The following is an 18,205-nucleotide window of genomic DNA, read 5'->3' as shown; positions in this document are numbered from 1 at the left end:
GAATGTGCAGGTGGATACGCAGTAGCTGGGATGGCCTGAGCGCTCAGACGATTGCCAATGGGTACAGGAAGTGCGACTTGCAGCTTGACGACGACTGCCTCGCTGCTGCTTCTTTAGTAGGCCAGCTGGAGCAGCTATCGTTGGCAGGCTCTGCAGTCGATGCTGATCAGGATTTTGATCGCATCATCGAAGAAGCGGTTGTGTGAATATATCTCGTTTCTTCGAACTCTGTACATTTTTATTTTTTATGTTCTTTTCGACCTCTCTACAATCTTATAATAATTACGCATATTAGATTGTGCAGGTTCTCGTTTTAGCCGCTACATTGGGTGCAGCTCTCTACATGCGAAATACGGTATGTACTGAGACGAATCGGTACAGCCTTCAACAAGTTTGAAGGCGTGCGCTGGCCATCCGAGCGAAGCAGTCAGCAAATCAACGCGAGACACTGAAATTGTTTTTCGTCGTTTGAAGACAAAGCAAGGATACCAGTCACACGATATACTGCACGTGATCGGGCTGCTGGCTGTCCGCATGTTGTGCCCCCAGAAACGTCGGTTTGCGGCTCACTGGTCAATGGTAGAAGACGGTGCGGTCCCCTCTAGAAACATTGGACGATTTATGGCACGCAACAGGTGCCTGGACATTCTAAGGGATCTGCATTTTGTAGATAGCGAGGCTGAGAGGAGACGTGACAAGGTCTATAAGCTCCGTCTAGTTTAAGACCGACTACAGCATCGCTTTCTGATTGCATGGACATTACCATCCATGTTCGCATTCGAAGAAGGAATTCTTCCATCGACTTTAAGGCGTAACAAGACTCGTATGTTTATGCCTGACAAGCCACATCGGTCTGGGTCTACGATATTCATGTTCTGCGAATCAAGGACTGCATATTGTCACAGGTGAGTATTAGAACGTCGTGGATTACGACATATATATTGCTGCTAGCTTTGATGTCGTAACATACTGTTTGTAGATTTGAAATACACACTGGCAAGCGTAGGGGTGACACTATGGACACCAAGTACGACCACAAGACCGACGCTGCGGCAGTTGTTCGCAATTTAAGGATTGTCCTTGGCGGCAACACTCGGTTACCATGGCATGTTGTTGCCATTGACTGGTACTAACTCGGTACTACTCGTCTATCCTTCTGGCGATTGAGTTACTTGGCATGAGCGTTTACGTGATCGGAGCTAACAGACTGGGTTTTGACCAAAATATCAAGGAAACGCGAAAGTCACGCCCGGCTAGCATTTTACGCGGACAGTTCACCTTTTCGCGTTCTGTTTCGATTTCCAGTATGGTGGGACCGGAAACCCGTACACTACTTGTGTGCGGGCGTGGTCATGAAGGAGTCGACGATCAAGAGGAACGTCAAGCAGGTTGGCGCGGTTACGGTACCGTGCCCACAACCAGTAAACGACTACCAGGTGGTTATGGGTGGAGTGGACGTTCACGACCTGCTCCACCTACAAAACTACTCCCTCCAGACATCGACAAAACTCAAAGAAGTATCATAAGCGCCTATTTTTGGGACTTGTCGACCTAGCTCTCGCCAACGTCTACATCTCTCACAAGGAAGCGGCAAAGATGGCAGGGACGGCGGCGATGCCACGTGGTGAGTGGTATGGCGTCCTACAAAATCAGCTTTTGTAGATCAAGCCTGGAGATTTCGTGGGCATTGTGGAGAAACCCCCGCCGAGTACCCCAAAGCGCAAGCGAGCTCCGCTTCGACTAAACCACAAGCTGGAACAGTGCGAAGACTGGGTCACAGTTTCCGGGGTCCAAAAACGACGCCAGCTCTTCTGTAAAGCGTGTGCGCTTCTTCGGACTGACCGCAAGAAGAAGTCCTATGCGACTACTTACTTCTGCGAGCACTGCTCCGCCGACAGCGCTGGCTGTGCAATAAAATCCGTCGACAGTACAAGGGTGTGTCAAAGACTTGCTTCGAAATATGGCATGACGACTTCGATGGAGGCCTTGCCATTCCTACTACTTTAGGAAAACGGGTTGTCATGCGGCGGCCACCTAAGGAAGCTGGTGAACGGAAGAGGACGCGCCGGGAACTTCGACTTCACGAGTGTGCCGAAGATGGCGATGATGAAAATGATGAAGAGTAATTCCTGCCTGCGTGACTGCCTGCGCGATGTGTGGTGAGTGTTAGTTGTAGCTAATCCTAATCCATGATTCCTTGAGCCTATGTACCTTTTGCTCCGGCTCTCGACGGCTTTCTTGATATAACTTGCCACTCTTCAAATCATTTCTTACCGGCTCTGCGTCCTGCTGGGTGCAAGTTACGCCATTGGACTCGCCGCGAAGATCCATAAGGTGTATAACCTACGACATTGTGACCGAGCACCTCTTTAATTCTTATACACCTATCCACATGTTGAACATATGATCCATACAAATGTCGAGTAACATGGCTACGTCGTATCTTACGACATGCATTAGCATGTTTTCGTTACACTTTTTTGGGAACCAGGGGGTTAAAGTTGGTAACTGGGCCGGCATGTCAGCCTGTGATGGCGCTCTAAACGGAGGCAGTGATATATACTCTTGGTAACCTCAGAGCGTCTAGTAGATTTCCGATGTTAATCGGCATAGCAACTCAAACTCCATGAAGCTTAATGAGTAAGACTCGATATTCACATGCGCTTTGCTGCTGCTGTTATTCTGCCATTTGCGCTATCCATGGACGTATATTTGTTGGAGCTGGCGGAATGCAATAATATCCGGTACTTTCTTAGGGAGTCTCTTACAATAATCTTGCGGGCGTGACGGCCATGTACCTTTCAGTCGCAGGTTCAGCTTCAATCGGCTGCTCTCTCAGAAATGCTAGACATCTACGCTTGAATTCGGGCAGCATTTGCACGGCGAAGAGAGGTCTGCGCTTTATGATTAGGTACGTAGACAACGAGAACCATGTCTGACCATTGCGCCTCCATTTTGTCCTGCTCGACACATCCTTTAGCTGAGCGATAAGTGCCGCTGTCTCTTGGCATGCAATCCGAAGCGGTTCTGCTTTGCGTCGTTACTGGGCTTTAAATAGATGTCGAAGTCTGATCCTCACTTGATTTGCTCTCGGAATATGTTTCAATATTGGGCGACTAGTTTGTACACGGATGCAGAAGGTGCAGGGCCCTTGTCGCCACACGCGGCGAAGTGCTCATCATTCTTGATGCTGAGGCGACACGGCAGTGACTCTGGAAGCGGGATACTCTCCATCCTCACAGTTTGAGAAGTAACTTTGCGAAACGTCGGAGCGCGCAGCTATTCGTGCGGTAGCTCGTTGACCCATTGCATCTGCAGCCTGCACGGATACCCACCAAAGCTCTTAACGGGCTGCTGCACACGACGCAGAGTACGCGACTCTCTATCAACACCGCATTGAATCGTTGGTGGGCACCGCTGCTTTAGATGTCTTGGTACACTGTTAGTATGATGGGAACTGCGTCTACGTAATGAAGTCGTATCGCTGCTTGGGCCTGATGGTTGCTGTAGCCAATTTGCAAAGTTACTAGTCATTAGTCTGCATAGGTAAGCTCCTCTTTCACGTAAACAACAACATCCTCACAAGCAGTGTTCCTCTAATCTTATCCACATCTCTCATTATTTACTTACACATAACCTGTGAATCGAAGCTCAGAAGCTCCCCCCACAGCCAACCGGCAACTTGTAACTGCACCATCACACACTACACCACATTTAATGTACGCCGAAGTATTACCTCTGGGGAAATTGAACCTCCGTCACCTGATTTCGGGACTCTGTCGTTGAGCTACGACGGTGCTGGAGTGCATGCGTTTTGGGCAGTGCTGTGTTCGGTTCTTGGTCCGAGATTTACTTTATCCTCGTGTCCTCGCATCCAGCCATTTGCTTGCTCTTGATCCGATAAATGTATGAATGGGAGCCACGTGTGCAAACACAAAGAGCGAGCCGAATGTCAGGTATTTTGCCTTGTCAGATTAATCGATAATTATGGCAAACTTTACTGGTCACCATTACAGCTTAGAAAGGTCCCCCCGGGGCTTCGGATCTCCCCCGGGCTCCTTCGGAGCTACGTTTGCAAAGCGGTAAAGCGACAGAAAGGCATAGTGCCTCCGTCCCATTTGTTAGCATTTGAATATGATGTGACAAACATTTGGACCAGTTCGATTGGTTATTTTGTATGTTCAAAACTTATTCATGGCTGTCGCTTCACCGATTTCGCAGACTCCAGCGTCGTGAATGCTACCCCACTAATTCCTCCGTTTCCAGCACCTTAACACGTCGATGGACGACTCTACAGACCCCCACCACCTCATGACCACTTGGATCACATACGCGGCATTCATTACCTGCTCGAGCGCATGAACAAGGGAAAGCTTTTCCACAGTTGCATCTCCGAAGCAGCCAATCAAATTTTACTGTACCTGACAAACAGTCAGCGCGTCGTTTTACGCGCGCGACGAAGACCCACCTAATGTTGCGCGAGGTTTGGTCCGTTTCTGGACACCCGAAGCCATACAAGAGGTCACGGAGGCTGTGTCTGCGGCTGAACGCTCTTCATTCCGTGTGCTTCATGCAACAACGGCTATACCACGCACATATCTCGTCTGCGCGATAGTGAATGGATATTGATTTGCCGAGGCTCGGGGACTTCGATCCCCCTCCTCACGTCTGCGCAGATAAATAAGCGGCTCGGTTTTTGGTTGTCGTTCGTGAAGCTAAGTCGTGGTACGTAATCTTAATACTTTTTTTATTTTACTTATGTTACTAATAATTTCTTTTTACTCAGATGATATCTACCGATTCAGTGCTATGTATGATACCGTTCATTTCGACGAGAAATGATTTTGCATTTCTAAGAAACAAAAGCCGAATTACCTTACTGGCAACGATGACGTTCCTATCATCGCTGTAGCAAACCCAAACCATCTAAGGGAGATGCTATTTTTTGTAGCTGTTTCCCGCCCTCGATACAATCAACACAAGCGGGAGTAGTGCGACGTAAATATTAGACTATCAGCGCAACTATCAGAGCTCGGGTGCTTTGACGTCAAATGCGCAGTGCACGTGGGCTGTTACTTTGATGAAGGTACGGACGGGAAAGACTAAGCTCTACTGTTTCAAGTAGCAACTTAGCACTTGCAGTATCTGCCTCTTTTTCCACCGATGTAATACCCAGCACAGACACCGTGACTTCAAGCATGCCAAAACCGTTGAGTGCTACAGCAAGAGCGGGTATGGAGCCGTCCGAGCTCGCAAAGTGGTGTACATATGCATCAGACAGGCTAGAACGTTGTTTCGGACGTAATTCTCGGTGGTCGACCCATTTTAGTTGGTCCTGATGTAAGTACGTAAGGACGGCAAAAAGCTTCCGGTAAATTGATGTTAGGTTCAGGGATACCGTGTTGACGAATGCCATTCCACATCTGGCACCAGGACCCTTTTTCTTCTTCCTTAAGCGATGCCTCTTCCTCCTCGTCCGACGAATCCTCGTGCAAATCAATGACAGAAAGCGCTGCTTCAATAGTATAATACATGAGCTTGGAGCGCTGCACCTCTTCGAGGTATGCACCATCTCCTGTAAATGCTCATTACATTAAGCAAACATCAAAATTAAAGAAAAGAGTGATAAACTAGCGCCCTCGTCAGTTTTGGTACACGAAAGGTTTTTGAAACTGCCGTTTCAGACTGTCTCCGTCTCTTTCAGTCTATCCAACAGGAACGTTGGTACTAAAATGCGTGGCCACGTTTTGCCATTGCCCGGTGCCAAACGGAAGTACCCTTTACGCAAACTTCAATATTCCTGAGAAGATCAATTAGCCGAAATGATTTTCATAAACATGGCGCAACTACACATGTACTCATGACGAAGTTCTTGACCTTCGTCTTGCTTTTGGAGGTGCCGTTTCCGCGCTAAGGCATTGCTGGTAGTTGTGGCTTGCTCTTTTACCTTGCAAATTGCGGAGTAGCGCCAGGAATTTATAAAGTCTGGTTAGCGTTGTACCTTTCTAATCAGATATCTTGGTTCGAACCTAGCGAGGTGACTGGTAATGCGTCTTTAGTGTCGTATCTTCGTTTACTACAAACCTAGTACTCACATGTTCCTCCGTAAGGAAGAGGTTTGGTTAAATGGCATAGATCATTTTTGGAAGTCTTCAATCGCTTGCCATATTTCTCGCGGAATAAAAGTAGCATCGCGGATACGCATTTCATATGTCGCCAAAAGCGTTTTAGCTTCCGATTGACAAACGTTGGCGGAGGTCCATTCGGAATTTGGCGCATTCATGGAACTCAGTCAGATTTGTGCCTCCCTCGAAGGACGACACTCATTCTTGACACTTATAACTTGCCTAAGCAGTACAGTGGTAGCCCCTAGTGAGTCCACCTACAGACCGCGAACATGGAACAGCTTTGACGGCATTAGAAAGCTAAAGGTCAGCACTCTCGTCGGCAACTTCAGCTTGGCGACCATCGTCCTCTTGTGCATCCGAGCTAAGCGACTGACTTCGCATAAGCTCGATATAGCCAGACGACACATCCCTCATGCATTCACCGCCGTGATTACTTATTCCGAGCTGGTCTAAGTCGGAATGATTTGAGTTGGGAGAGATGGGAATAGTCCGACTCAGAATGGTCTGGGTCGGAAAGGTACATTCTGGAATAGTCCAACTCAGAATGGTCTGGGTCGGGATGGTACAGTATGAAAAATTGCTGGAGTCGGAGCGATCCGAGTCAGGATAATAGCCTTCAGAGTGGTATGAGCTGAAAAGAATGTCTTCGGACACGAGACTTCTGACGTGATGTCAAAGACGGAATTTGGCCAGCGTGGGGTGTGTATGGGGGGCGGGGGCATGTGGATAATGTAGAATTGAAAGTAAGAGCATTTAGCGGCCCGATGCAGCAATCGCTTTGATGTGATGACGTTTAAAGTCTTGGTATTCCGCCATCTCATTACTAAATTAGGAGTGTTGCTGACTTTGGCTAGGTGGGTGGAAACGCCCTCATCGTCCCGACACTTAAGAGCTCTGTTTTGGCTCAACCCCTGTAGAGCGGGGATTTATTGTGTATTCTACAAAACAAGCAAACATCTAAGGTTAATTACACTGTCAATTCTGCAAAAACTATGTTGATGTAAGCCCTTTGCGCTAAGCGGTCAAGGAATGGACAACATATAAACAAAGCCACCGCGAATAAAAACATAAAACACGCTATATATCCATCATCTACAGGCATCTACTAATCTGGCATTTCAATCTATTTCTGGCATTCGCGCCAAATCCTATTCTTAGAAAATGCCAGGTTTCATGAAGAAAACTATTCTTCTCCGTCGTTGGTTCCTGTGATTGCAATACTGGCGGCTTCCAGATCAATCTCCACGGTGTTATGGCTGAGCAGGACGACAGAGGGAATGGCGAGTCCCCGTACCAGCTAATACAGGCTCGAATGTCTGGCAAACAGAAAGGTCGTTCAACCCCATTCCAAGATAGTCATCTTCTCGAATTCGGTCTAGCAGTCAGTGAGTGAAGTCCAACGAGCGGCTTCATACTGGCTGTTGCATGCCGCTTTTGCATGATGTTTGGCAGGGAAGAGGAGGTGGATTCCAAGAGAAAAGTGATCCAGACTAACAAATTTTACAAGTATCCCTTCCGTTTTTGAGGCGTACCGACCGAAACCACCTTCTCTCTCAGCATCCTAGTAGGTGGGCACAGTACGAGCAGCTTTCATCTGAAGCAAAGCGTGTCTTCTTCGATGACGTGAAGCCATTTCGAGCTACAATTCGGTCATTTGCTAGCGAAAAACAAGCACCTATTGTTGTTTCAATTGGTACCCGTATTGTCGATGAAATAATTGAGCAGATATTGCTGGATGGTGACGAAAACAGTTTTTCGTGGGAGCGAACTAAGAAAGCTGCATTCAAACGCGACGATTCTGGCACTCATAATGTCTTGATCATCAACGATCCTCTTCAGTTTCAATTAATAGTGGACTACTTAAGCTATGGAATGTCGTTTCGAATGGCGCTATCAGTATTAACAAATATAAAACAACGAACAGGACTGGCTTCTATTGGATCATGTTCTCCTGATCTTCCATCGAAGTACGCGCGGTTCGTTTGTGCGATGAGCTTACAGAAGATTAAGCTGTTGCTTTGCGCCGCTTGGACGTTTTCAGTTGCACTTGACATGTCGACTCACATGTCAGTTTCCTATTTGGATACTCGGATCCGCCTATTTCACTGTGGACAAATTATCAATTTACACCTATTGGCTATTCCAATGACTTTGCTCTTGTAATTACGAATTTGGTTGCTAGTGTGAACATCATTGAACCAGAACGGAACAACAAAAATAAACTGTTGGAAGGGAACACTCCCCCGGCGCTACCACGCGACTTGATTGAACTGAAGGGGAGATATATATCAGCTCTTATCAATTTACACCGTGATAGGTTGCATTCACGATGGAGTGAGGTGGAGATTGGCATGATTGAGCAAGAGCATGCCGCTCTAACCGACCTTTATGCTTCGCAAGCCGAATTTCGACGTCAAATTGACGAGGCATCATCGGAACTTAAGACCGTGACAACTTTCGACGATGCTTAGAAGGATATATGCGGGAGATTTCAGATGCTACGTCGTTTTGCTGGAGGACTTGCGACTACATTTCCTGGTACATCTTCAGTTGAAAGCGAATTTTCTGTTCTGAAGTGGAATAAAAACCTTTCAAAAAGCAGGCTGACGAATTTCTCCCTTGAAGGAGCCTTACACTCTAAACAGTACGATCTGCTTGAGAGTATAACAGGCCTCGAGATCAATGAATAGTCTAGTAGCGCTCTAACAGACAAGAAATACGACACATTTGGATTAAGAAGATCCCCCCGATGTACGTCAATACTACCTTTAGTATGGTGCCAGGTTGGTGCCATTTCCTGTGTCGTCGGAATGCCAGATTCAGGTCAAATCAGTCAAATTGGGCAAATGCCAGATTTGTAGATGCCTGATCATCTGTAGTATTTGAGAGTGCGTATTGGCTGATAAATGAGTAAAGTGGAGCCAAAACCTTCATGAGATCAACACCCTTCCCTTTTGATGCGGCTGAGGAAGCCGTTGGCGCCAGCCATATTGGCTGCCAGAAATACAGCCTGAGCTATGTGTAGAGGAAAAAATTGCACCGCTCCTAACTAAAGGATTAGTGAGGAGGAATTAAACAGTTTATTTCGTGCTTAAATGCAATAAGAGATTAGCCCCCCCCCCCTCCTCCTTTACAAACACAAACACACATCACCACACCACCACCTTTCTGTTAGTTAGCGTTCAGCGACTTACTTATATCCGACAAACAAACATTATATATCCGGCAGTATAAAACAGATTTGGGTTTGTATTACAATGGCTTATTCTGTATCGTTATGACAAATGGCGTTGCCCCTGACTTGTTCTATCTTGTATGAGTCCATCGTCGTCGCATTATTGGGGATGTCGATCCTTCTCTACCGCTGTAGCCTTCATTCTGCTTGTAGAGCCACTTGACGTGGGTATTTGGACTACCGTGGCCTTCAAGGTCGCACGCATCTGTAACATCGAGAATAGCATCCTCATATCTAGTTGAGCACCGACTTTATATCTCACGTAGTGAAAGAAGCCTAGTATGCTGCGCAAGAACTTTACAATCCTGTTAAATACGTAGCAAGATAAGAACGCCAGCACCACTATTTAGTAGTGCTCACACAACTTCGAGAAATTGACGTCTCGCCCTGATCCGTCAAGACGTTCCTGGGTACTTGACTTCGTGTAGCACACTTTATAGACGTTGGCGTCTCGCCCGGATACGTCAAGTTGCCTCTCTTGTGCAGCTTCTTTCGGGCAGTGTATTTTCTGAGCGAGGTAGAGCGAGTGGTCGACACACGTCGTCGTTTTTTTTTCAGACCTGGATAAGGTTTGTCTTTCTATCATCACTGAATAATCCCCGTCTATCTACTCCTCGCCATTTAAACAGAAAATTTTAACTGATTTTTGATCTTTACACAATATTAACGTGCGAGGATTACTTGTGTATCCAAGTTTGCAAGATATATTATACGGTAAAAAGGCTTATTATGTAGAATAAAGAATACTTCCTAAAGAGGGGTTAACTAGAAGCAAATCTCTATACGAAAAGCTAAATTGGATGAGAATTATGACTTGTTTATGATTAAAATAGTTGAGTAGGTAGAACAAAAAAAAAGAAACGAGTTTATGGGACTACTGCGCTTAACAAAACGGTGAAGCCGTTTGCCACAGTAATGGATCAATGATAAAATAAATTTTAATAAAAAATGCCAAACCGTATTATCTGCTCAATTTGATATTGTTATCTTCATTTGACCCAAATAAACTAACTCCCTCCGCCAGACAAGTTTTGGTGATTTCGTTACCATAGTACGGTAATCTTCGGCCAACCACTTTTAGTTTTGTTGAAGTGTGCTAAGTTTCAATTTTTCAAATATCCAAGTGCATTACTACTCTGTTCCATCTCAAATCTAACGCAACGAGCGACCGCACAAAAATAAATGATATCATTGGCTATTATTAGGCTAAGAATAGAGATTTGCTATTTTTTCAATTTGTGGCTACCAGCTACATAATACGTATCAGCTGTGCAGATAAGCATGATGTGCTGCCGTCTGATCGCTCTAACGGCAGGCACAACAAATGTTGATGTTGTCAACATCGCTATCAAATACCAGCCAGCTAAGTCGCCCGATATGAACGTACTCGAATGGGGTCTGTTTAACTTGCTACAGTCGGCTCAATACCGCACACCAATGTACAAGATCGATGCTTTAATTGCGGAAGCTGAAAAAACTTACTGTGATCTTTCTAGTAGGACTATAGATAAGTGCTTTTTGACAGCACAAAAAATACCAGAATCTGTCATTGCGTGTGATACATACAAACTCCCCCGAGTTTCGAAGCACCACATTCGCAACGGAGTGCTTCCAACCTCATTGCCTTGCGACCCTTTGGCAAAAAGGGCCAGGAGACACATAATAAAATGAAGGGCCACCAACTCAAAATTAGTACATGTATCTTTTATTTTATGATGAACTCTTTTCTACACACCTTGTTTTATTTATTTTCACCTTTTGCGAGATCTAAACTTTGTCAGATTGTAAATACATAGATGTAATTGGTCAAAAGCGTTTTTCAGGCAAACGCGGCACAGACAGCAGCTTTTGAAGAACTATTTTCACATCTTGTAAGACCGTAGCAAAATCGATCTCTTCTGAAAACCTCAGCAATTTTTCAACACTGAGAAGCCCACTGCGAAACCAGACGTCCACCCCGTCAAAACGAATGACGCTCTTTTGCTCTGTACTTCGTTGCTCTTTGACTATGATCTACCAAAAAAATACTGCTTTATAGAGCTAAGGCAGGGCTTTCCGTGGTGGGCTCGTTTAGCTAAATCACACCATTAGTTTAATAAATATGTCAGCAAAGGAGAAGTGTTAGATTTGAGATGGAACAGAGTGGTACTAATAGATAAATATATCGTCTCTACTTTGAAAAACGTGTGAAAATAACAACGCAGAGCATTAACTGCATGGGCAGGTTACGGTGCCCGATTTGCAGTACATACGATAGGTTTTGCGTAGCTGAATGTCGATAATCAAGTTTCTGCGCACCTCGCCTGGCTGTTTGCAACCAATCGATGCGCTTCGTGCTCTGCAGAAATGTTTACCTTACGAGGGAGAGAGGCGGTTTGATCGTGCGACAGATCCAGTCAGTGTCGCAGGTGGTATTTAACTTTGTTCGAAAATAAGCTAGAGCTGTAGAACAGTCGTTTTGTTAAGTAAAATAAAGATAAAATAAGTGATCGTGTTCCATCAGAAAAAGGCTGGATTTGAAGGCGCAAAGAAGGACGATTCAAAATTCAACCCAGAGCTAAATTTTGAAACCAGTCGTTTGGAGCTATCATTTTTTGTGTTTCTTAGCTGGTTGAGACATTCCAGCTCTTTAATACCAATTACAGCTGGTTTTAGCTTAAATCGAACACGGCCTTATTAACACGCACAATTGTATCGGTAGGTGACATTTATGAGATGATGACGTACTACCGTCATCATGATTCTGTTGTGGTACGTCATCATTAAGGTTGGTGATCCACCTGTCTGCCTTGGCTAACTACAGTACCGGTACATGTAAAACACCTTCTCGTCTTCAATCGTTGCCACCGCAACAACCGAGTCACTCCGCATTTCGCCTTCAAACCCGCATTTGGTAGACACCGTTGTACCATGTTCAAGTCGTCGATCATCCTCAGTTTCGCCGTCGCTGTCCTCCTGGCTTTCTCCTCTGCCGACGCTGCCGTTAGCCCCATATGCGACCTCGATTGTGACGGGGGTCAAACGTGCCACATGGGCGATGAAGGATCCACGTGGTGCGAGTAAGACAAAGCTGTAGGTCAAGTTGACAGATTCGATCCTACCGGCTCCACCCTCGTGATTCCCCACATCCGTCCTACCTGATAAAAAAAACATTCCAGCCGAAATCAATACAGCGTTAAACTTTGTAGCGCACAGGTGGATCTTCAGGCTAATTAAGTGATCAAAACTGCTAAACAGCATTTTGCAGGAGCGTGTTTTTAGCAAACCGTGCGGATCGATACTAAAATTCTTCAAACTAGTGACGCACCTTCTCCAGGGCCTCAAACCAATTTTACCGAAAAGGAGTTCGTCGGAGAACCTCATGGTCTACAGTCGGACTAGGAGCTAGGACTGCCGAAAGCGTTAGAAGCTTGATTAAGTGTGCACAAGCTCCCTCAATTTCGAAATAACTTACAACCAATCCGTATCCTTTTTATTTCTCAAACGTACTGCAGGACGTAGTTCTGTAGTATTTACATTAGTTATGATCACAGCTACTATCTTCTACTACCTCCGTTCGGAAAAAGATAACCATTTGTTTTTTTTGCGCAGCGCTCCGCCTCGTTCATTTGAGCGTATATTAATTTGTGAGAGGCTGGCTAGCTAGCTTTATGACCGAGAGCTGACAGTGAGAAACTAAGCAAGGCACAGGCGTTCATGCTCCGCCGTGCAACTACAGATACAAAAACGGATCTAAGACGGCAACTACATCGCCACATTCTGAAGGGGCGCTCAGTGGGGCTTCTGGAACTTCAGCGGTAGGCGGTGGGGGGCTGCTCGCTGCAAGAAGCAGCATGTACGCGTTAGCATTGGCGAGTGAGGTAGCGTCACAAGGCAGAGACGTAGGGAGAGTGCCAGCTCGTACTTGCTTGTCCTTGTGGCGGAGGCGCGCCAACTTGTGCGTGGGTGTAAGTAGTGGACGGGTCTGTCTGAGTGCACGCCGTATGTAGCCTTCCTTATTCAGCAGCTAAACCAGGTAGTAGCTCATGTTCGACGCGCGCTGAAGCAGACGCTGGTTTTCGCGCTCATTGACAGGAACTGCAGCGATTCTCTCGCACAGCTCAGCTCGATGGACCTTCTTCCTACCACATGCGCTCTTCCTTGACTTGACCACGACTGCTACTCGATCTCCCATCGAATTGATTCCACGCCTCCAAATTCGTTCGACAACTTGGCGGCCCACACGGAAGTACGCTGCAGCCCGAACGATCTCTCCATGGTTGACCACTTCTCCCACGCTGCGAAGCAGTAGGGTCTCCCACACGGCCTGGCGCTCACTGTCTGTGATGTCCCCCAGGTGCCAGTTTTCAAAATGAAAGCTGGGAGCCCTGGTCGGGAAAGCGCGGGAGATTCGAAATCCAAAAAGTGATCGGCATAGAGAGGGTAGTTTGTTGGGTAGGCTGTAATATAATTTGAAATGGTTATCTTTTTCCGAGCGGAGGTAGTAATGCATTCGCCAAGCCCTGATCTGTTTAGCTAGGCTAAATGATATCAATGCAGTACCTATATAATAATAAAAAAAATCATTTTAATAAAGCAACAATACTTGCGTTTTATGTTTATTTTTTTAAACATTCTAAATAACGTTATATTTATCTTTTTGTAAAATTTGCATACTGTAAAAAAGCTCTTTAACTTTGAATTATACATGTCTCTTTAAAGAGATTGAACTTCTGTAGTCGTGGAAGGTTTAAGGTGAAGAACTCGTGCAAAGAGGTTTCTAAGGGCCGTTCTTAACCACGCCATACCATGCCATGGCACGAAATGCAGTGATCCGATTGGATGAGCGCTTGCTAGGGCTAGAGTTTAAAGTAAATAAAATGACAGGTAGTGCCACGGATGGCATTAATTTACAGAAAAATGGATATTACTGAAATTAGGGCAGGTTTTAAATGGGTTCTGCCATCATGTTTTCTTCGCCCTGTGGTGCAAATCGCCAGAGAGTGGTTAAAATTAACTATTAATACCTAAGCTATACTACGTAGTACGTATAGTGGTGAGGACTAAGGGAGCATGACGACGGAGCGGTGACGCAGCCCACGAACAAGATTTAAATATGTGTTGCTACGTGGACAAGAACCTCCAAGCATGACGCCGGCTTCTTCGTTGAAGGAGGACTGTATTGCGAGTGCTTGGACCGCGAGGGAAATGAGGGAGGAGTTACCGCGGGACGGATTCCGACAGAAAGGGACCAAAACAATTTTATGAGAAAACGGGGTCCACGTAGAGAAAAGGCAATGAATATAAATTGTTTTTTTTTTCACCTTTGATTTTTTGCTCTTGGTTGTGGTGATTGTGACGCATCAATTGGTTGTGGCATTTTGACGATAGAAGGCATGTTGCTGATACTTGACCGCGCACCTATCATCGTCCTTTTCGAAGGGAACAGCAACAAACTTCATCTTCTCCAAAGTTTATAAAACAAACTCCATCTTCTCCTGTAATTGATACGTGGACATGAATGTTTTCGTTTAGATCGCCGTATCCAAAACGCATCATCCAGAAATTTAGCTACGTCGTAGAACTGCAATCGCTAGCTATCCGAGGACTAGTAATGCCGATCGAAAGCAAACCGACGCGTGTATCCAGACCGACGAAGTCGCGTCTTAAACGTTATTACAAGGCTTCCAAGGAAAAGTAAATCATTGAATTGAAATAAAAGACTACGTCTCCCTAAACGGAATTTTTCTTAACTTCGAATTAAACAAGCTAAACATCGAAGTGCGTGATCCTATGCATGTATCAGAACTCTTGGTTTATCGTACTGCCTACGAAGCAGGATGAAAAAATTGATGCAGCGTGAGTCTCCCTCTTTTAACGCAAAACTTAATTCTGAATTCTCTGTGTACGTACTACGTAAGTATCAGCAACATGCCTTCTATCGTCAAAATGCCACAACCAATTGATGCGTCACAATCACCAACTGCTGCCACAACCAAGAGCAAAAAATCAAAGGTGAAAAAAAAAAACAATTTATATTCATTGCCTTTTCTCTACGTGGACCCCGTTTTCTCATAAAATTGTTTTGGTCCCTTTCTGTCGGAATCCGTCCCGCGGTAACTCCTCCCTCATTTCCCTCGCGGTCCAAGCACTCGCAATACAGTCCTCCTTCAACGAAGAAGCCGGCGTCATGCTTGGAGGTTCTTGTCCACGTAGCAACACATATTTAAATCTTGTTCGTGGGCTGCGTCACCGCTCCGTCGTCATGCTCCCTTAGTCCTCCCCACAGCGTTCTACGCCGTTTATACTCCTTTTTTTCTTGACCTGTCACTTTGTTTTTTCTTTTCTTTTTTTCTTGATATCCTTCGCATGCACGTCGGCGAGAGTTGCGAGCAACACTCACATAGTTCCTGTTACCGGTGGGGTGACCTACTGTCGGCTCCCCACCTCAAGCCCGTATTTTGTGCCCGAGTATAGGTATATAGCTCGCAACAGAATACGTCACACCCCGCACGGCGCCATAAGTCGACGACGACGCGTGTTTCACTTGCGAACTCGCGTAATCCGCCGCGCCCGTTACAGTTCCGTACACGGCGCCCGTGGCTGATGCCACCTTGTGCGTCGTGTAGTTGGTGGCCCGGACGGCAGTGTTGCCAGTCTTGTAGGCGACGTTCGACACGGCGTTAACAGCCTTGTTCTTGGTGTTAACAGCGAATTGCTGGCCTTCGTAGAGCTTCGTGAACGCCACAGAGATTGTGGCATCCACCTTGTTGTCCACAGAGTCAAGAACTGGCACGACGAGTGATTGATCCACGTCGAACAGCGTCTTGCCTGTTACTGTGGCCAGCACAGTGTTGACTGTAGCTTCACCCAGACGAGCAAATGGCTTCACTACACTGAAACTGGTCGTGTAGTCGTACACGTTCTTGGTCGTCTTGTAGTAGTACGAAGCACGCATGAACCATGGGCGGTGCGTCGCAGGAGCTAGAACCTTGTCCTCTTGCTTGGAAGGCGTCCAGTCGGTACTGAAGATCAGAAACATCGTCTGAGGAGACATCAGCGAGCCGAATGTGAACGTCATACGGTGGCTCTGCAAGCCCTGCATGAGCTCTCGAAGCGTGCGCTTGGCAGACACCAAAGGCTTCGTCTGATCTTGCTGGAGCACTTCAATCGTAACTTCCTCGGACTCGGCCGTGTGTTGCACATTGCTGGAGTAATCACAATGATTGCGTTGCAGTTACGAACACAACAAAGTTAGATAAGTGTTTCCAGATATCATGGAAGGGGGGGGGCGACGTACTAGTGCAGGGTTTCGTCGATATCGCTGTCGACCGACACGAACTTCGTGTGGCGCTCGTTGTTGCCCACAGCCAATCGTATGCTGAGCTTTTCTCCCGGGTCGCGGGCTTCCGCAGCCTCGAGTCGATGGACTGGCAACAAGTAAACGGCAAAGAGTCAGGTTATGCAGCGTTGTCAGTGAACCAAAAGGTCAAAGCGCACCCGTAACGGCCAGTGTCCCGGACACTGGCATCTTGGCCTGATCCCCGTCGAGACTTCGAGCTTTGCTGGCCAAATCGGAAATGAAGAGCTCATTGGCCCGCGCAGCACCACAGTGGTGCAAGGGAACTTTCTGCGTGCCCTCTCGCATGGGCCAATGGGTGCCTTTCTAGTTGCTTTCGCAGCATCTTTCCCCGCGAAACTTTGACTTGGCAATTGTATGCTGCTTTAGATGGACACAACTTGACCTGGGCATTAGCTGCTGAGACCTGCAAATGCAAGTGCCGGTAGTTTCATAGGGGCGGGCCGGCCGCCCGCCGGCCCGGACGACGATGCTGTCTCACTAACGGCTACGAAACTTATCAGTGCAAAAGCAAAGATACACTCTGCTTCCATTGAAGGCTCGGTAAACTGTGACAGCCCGATAGGGACCAACCCAGTTGTAGTTGGCGGGCTGTCTAGTTTAAATGACGTTCTTGAACGACGGCCTTGAGCTCTGGCGGGAGTTCCTCCTTCGTGTCCTTAGTACGCACAAATTTGGCAAGGTCTTGGAGGTGCGGAAAAGTCCGCATTGTCCAGCATCGTGAAGTGTTTGCAGAACTTGCATCGCTTGTTACAGTAGTGAGCGGAGTGACTCATGCCACCGCACACCGCGCATGGTCCGTACTGTGGGCGTCGGTGTCGCGTTGAAGTCACGTCGACCGCGTTGGTCCTGATTGAACCCACGGTCACCACCTCGGCGATCTTGATTGAAGCCATATCGCGATCAGGGCATGTTTCCACGTGGTTGACGGTTGTCTGAAACGTGCGTAGGTGCCTTCAGCAGCTGCACGGCGCTCATTTTCGTTAGCCGCGGCGAGGTATCGTCGTTTTCGTCCAATGAGAATCACCGTCCGTACTATCAGGCTGAAAGTCGTTGTTCTCATCTGGGACATCGTGGTAAGCGTTCGGATCTTCGTTTGAATACTCGGTGCCTCCTGAGCAGCTTCACGACCTTCTAATTCAGCTAGTAGGTCTTCCACCGTGGCTTCCAATGAGTGTCACTCTTGGCTTGTTGCGGTTGTCATCGCGGCGACGGTCATCACGCCGGTTGTTGCGGGCGTACCCATCGTCGCGTCGCGTATCACGACTCTTGGAGTATCGGTACTCACTGTCACGCTTGGCCATTATCTCCTTTCCCATGAGTACATCTTCGATGATCTCTTCGAGCTCGTGAATGTCGGCGACTCGAGCGTGGTAGAGACTCTCCGCTAGCTTGTCATCGTCGCATGTTGCCAGGAATTGCTGTACGTGTTCTTTCGCGTCGCGACCACTCTTCTCAAAGTGTAGACGGGCGGTCCGAGCGTAGCCGTCAGCCGGTTTATGT

The 18,205-nt window shown here is 46.9% G+C and overlaps 4 protein-coding genes across 4 annotated transcripts; 1 reads left to right on the top strand and 3 right to left on the bottom strand.

Moving 5' to 3' along the window:
• Positions 1 to 2,003: 2,003 nt before the first annotated feature.
• On the bottom strand, positions 2,004 to 2,875 carry PITG_18308 (uncharacterized protein; the record flags this gene model as incomplete). Its single annotated transcript, XM_002997717.1, has 2 exons — positions 2,004 to 2,133; positions 2,799 to 2,875. The coding sequence occupies 2 exons, from the start codon at positions 2,873 to 2,875 to the stop codon at positions 2,004 to 2,006; spliced, it is 207 nt and encodes a 68-aa protein (XP_002997763.1).
• Positions 2,876 to 5,282: 2,407 nt separating this feature from the next.
• PITG_18307 (uncharacterized protein) lies at positions 5,283 to 6,418 on the bottom strand (the record flags this gene model as incomplete). The annotated part of the gene is made up of 3 exons (XM_002997716.1): positions 5,283 to 5,575; positions 5,948 to 5,985; positions 6,387 to 6,418. The coding sequence occupies 3 exons, from the start codon at positions 6,416 to 6,418 to the stop codon at positions 5,283 to 5,285; spliced, it is 363 nt and encodes a 120-aa protein (XP_002997762.1).
• A 5,855-nt stretch (positions 6,419 to 12,273) lies between these two features.
• On the top strand, positions 12,274 to 12,426 carry PITG_23123 (small cysteine rich protein SCR50; the record flags this gene model as incomplete). Its single annotated transcript, XM_002997715.1, has 1 exon — positions 12,274 to 12,426. The coding sequence occupies one exon, from the start codon at positions 12,274 to 12,276 to the stop codon at positions 12,424 to 12,426; it is 153 nt and encodes a 50-aa protein (XP_002997761.1).
• Positions 12,427 to 15,351: 2,925 nt separating this feature from the next.
• On the bottom strand, positions 15,352 to 17,174 carry PITG_18306 (uncharacterized protein; the record flags this gene model as incomplete). Its single annotated transcript, XM_002997714.1, has 3 exons — positions 15,352 to 16,550; positions 16,643 to 16,772; positions 16,843 to 17,174. The coding sequence occupies 3 exons, from the start codon at positions 16,988 to 16,990 to the stop codon at positions 15,791 to 15,793; spliced, it is 1,038 nt and encodes a 345-aa protein (XP_002997760.1).
• Between the last annotated feature and the right edge of the window lie 1,031 nt (positions 17,175 to 18,205).

The sequence above is a fragment of the Phytophthora infestans genome, genomic scaffold (genome assembly GCF_000142945.1).
Source record: "Phytophthora infestans T30-4 supercont1.67 genomic scaffold, whole genome shotgun sequence".
NCBI lineage: Eukaryota > Oomycota > Peronosporomycetes > Peronosporales > Peronosporaceae > Phytophthora > Phytophthora infestans.
Note: the sequence above shows the minus strand (reverse complement) of the source record. Positions and strands in the feature narration are given on the sequence as shown.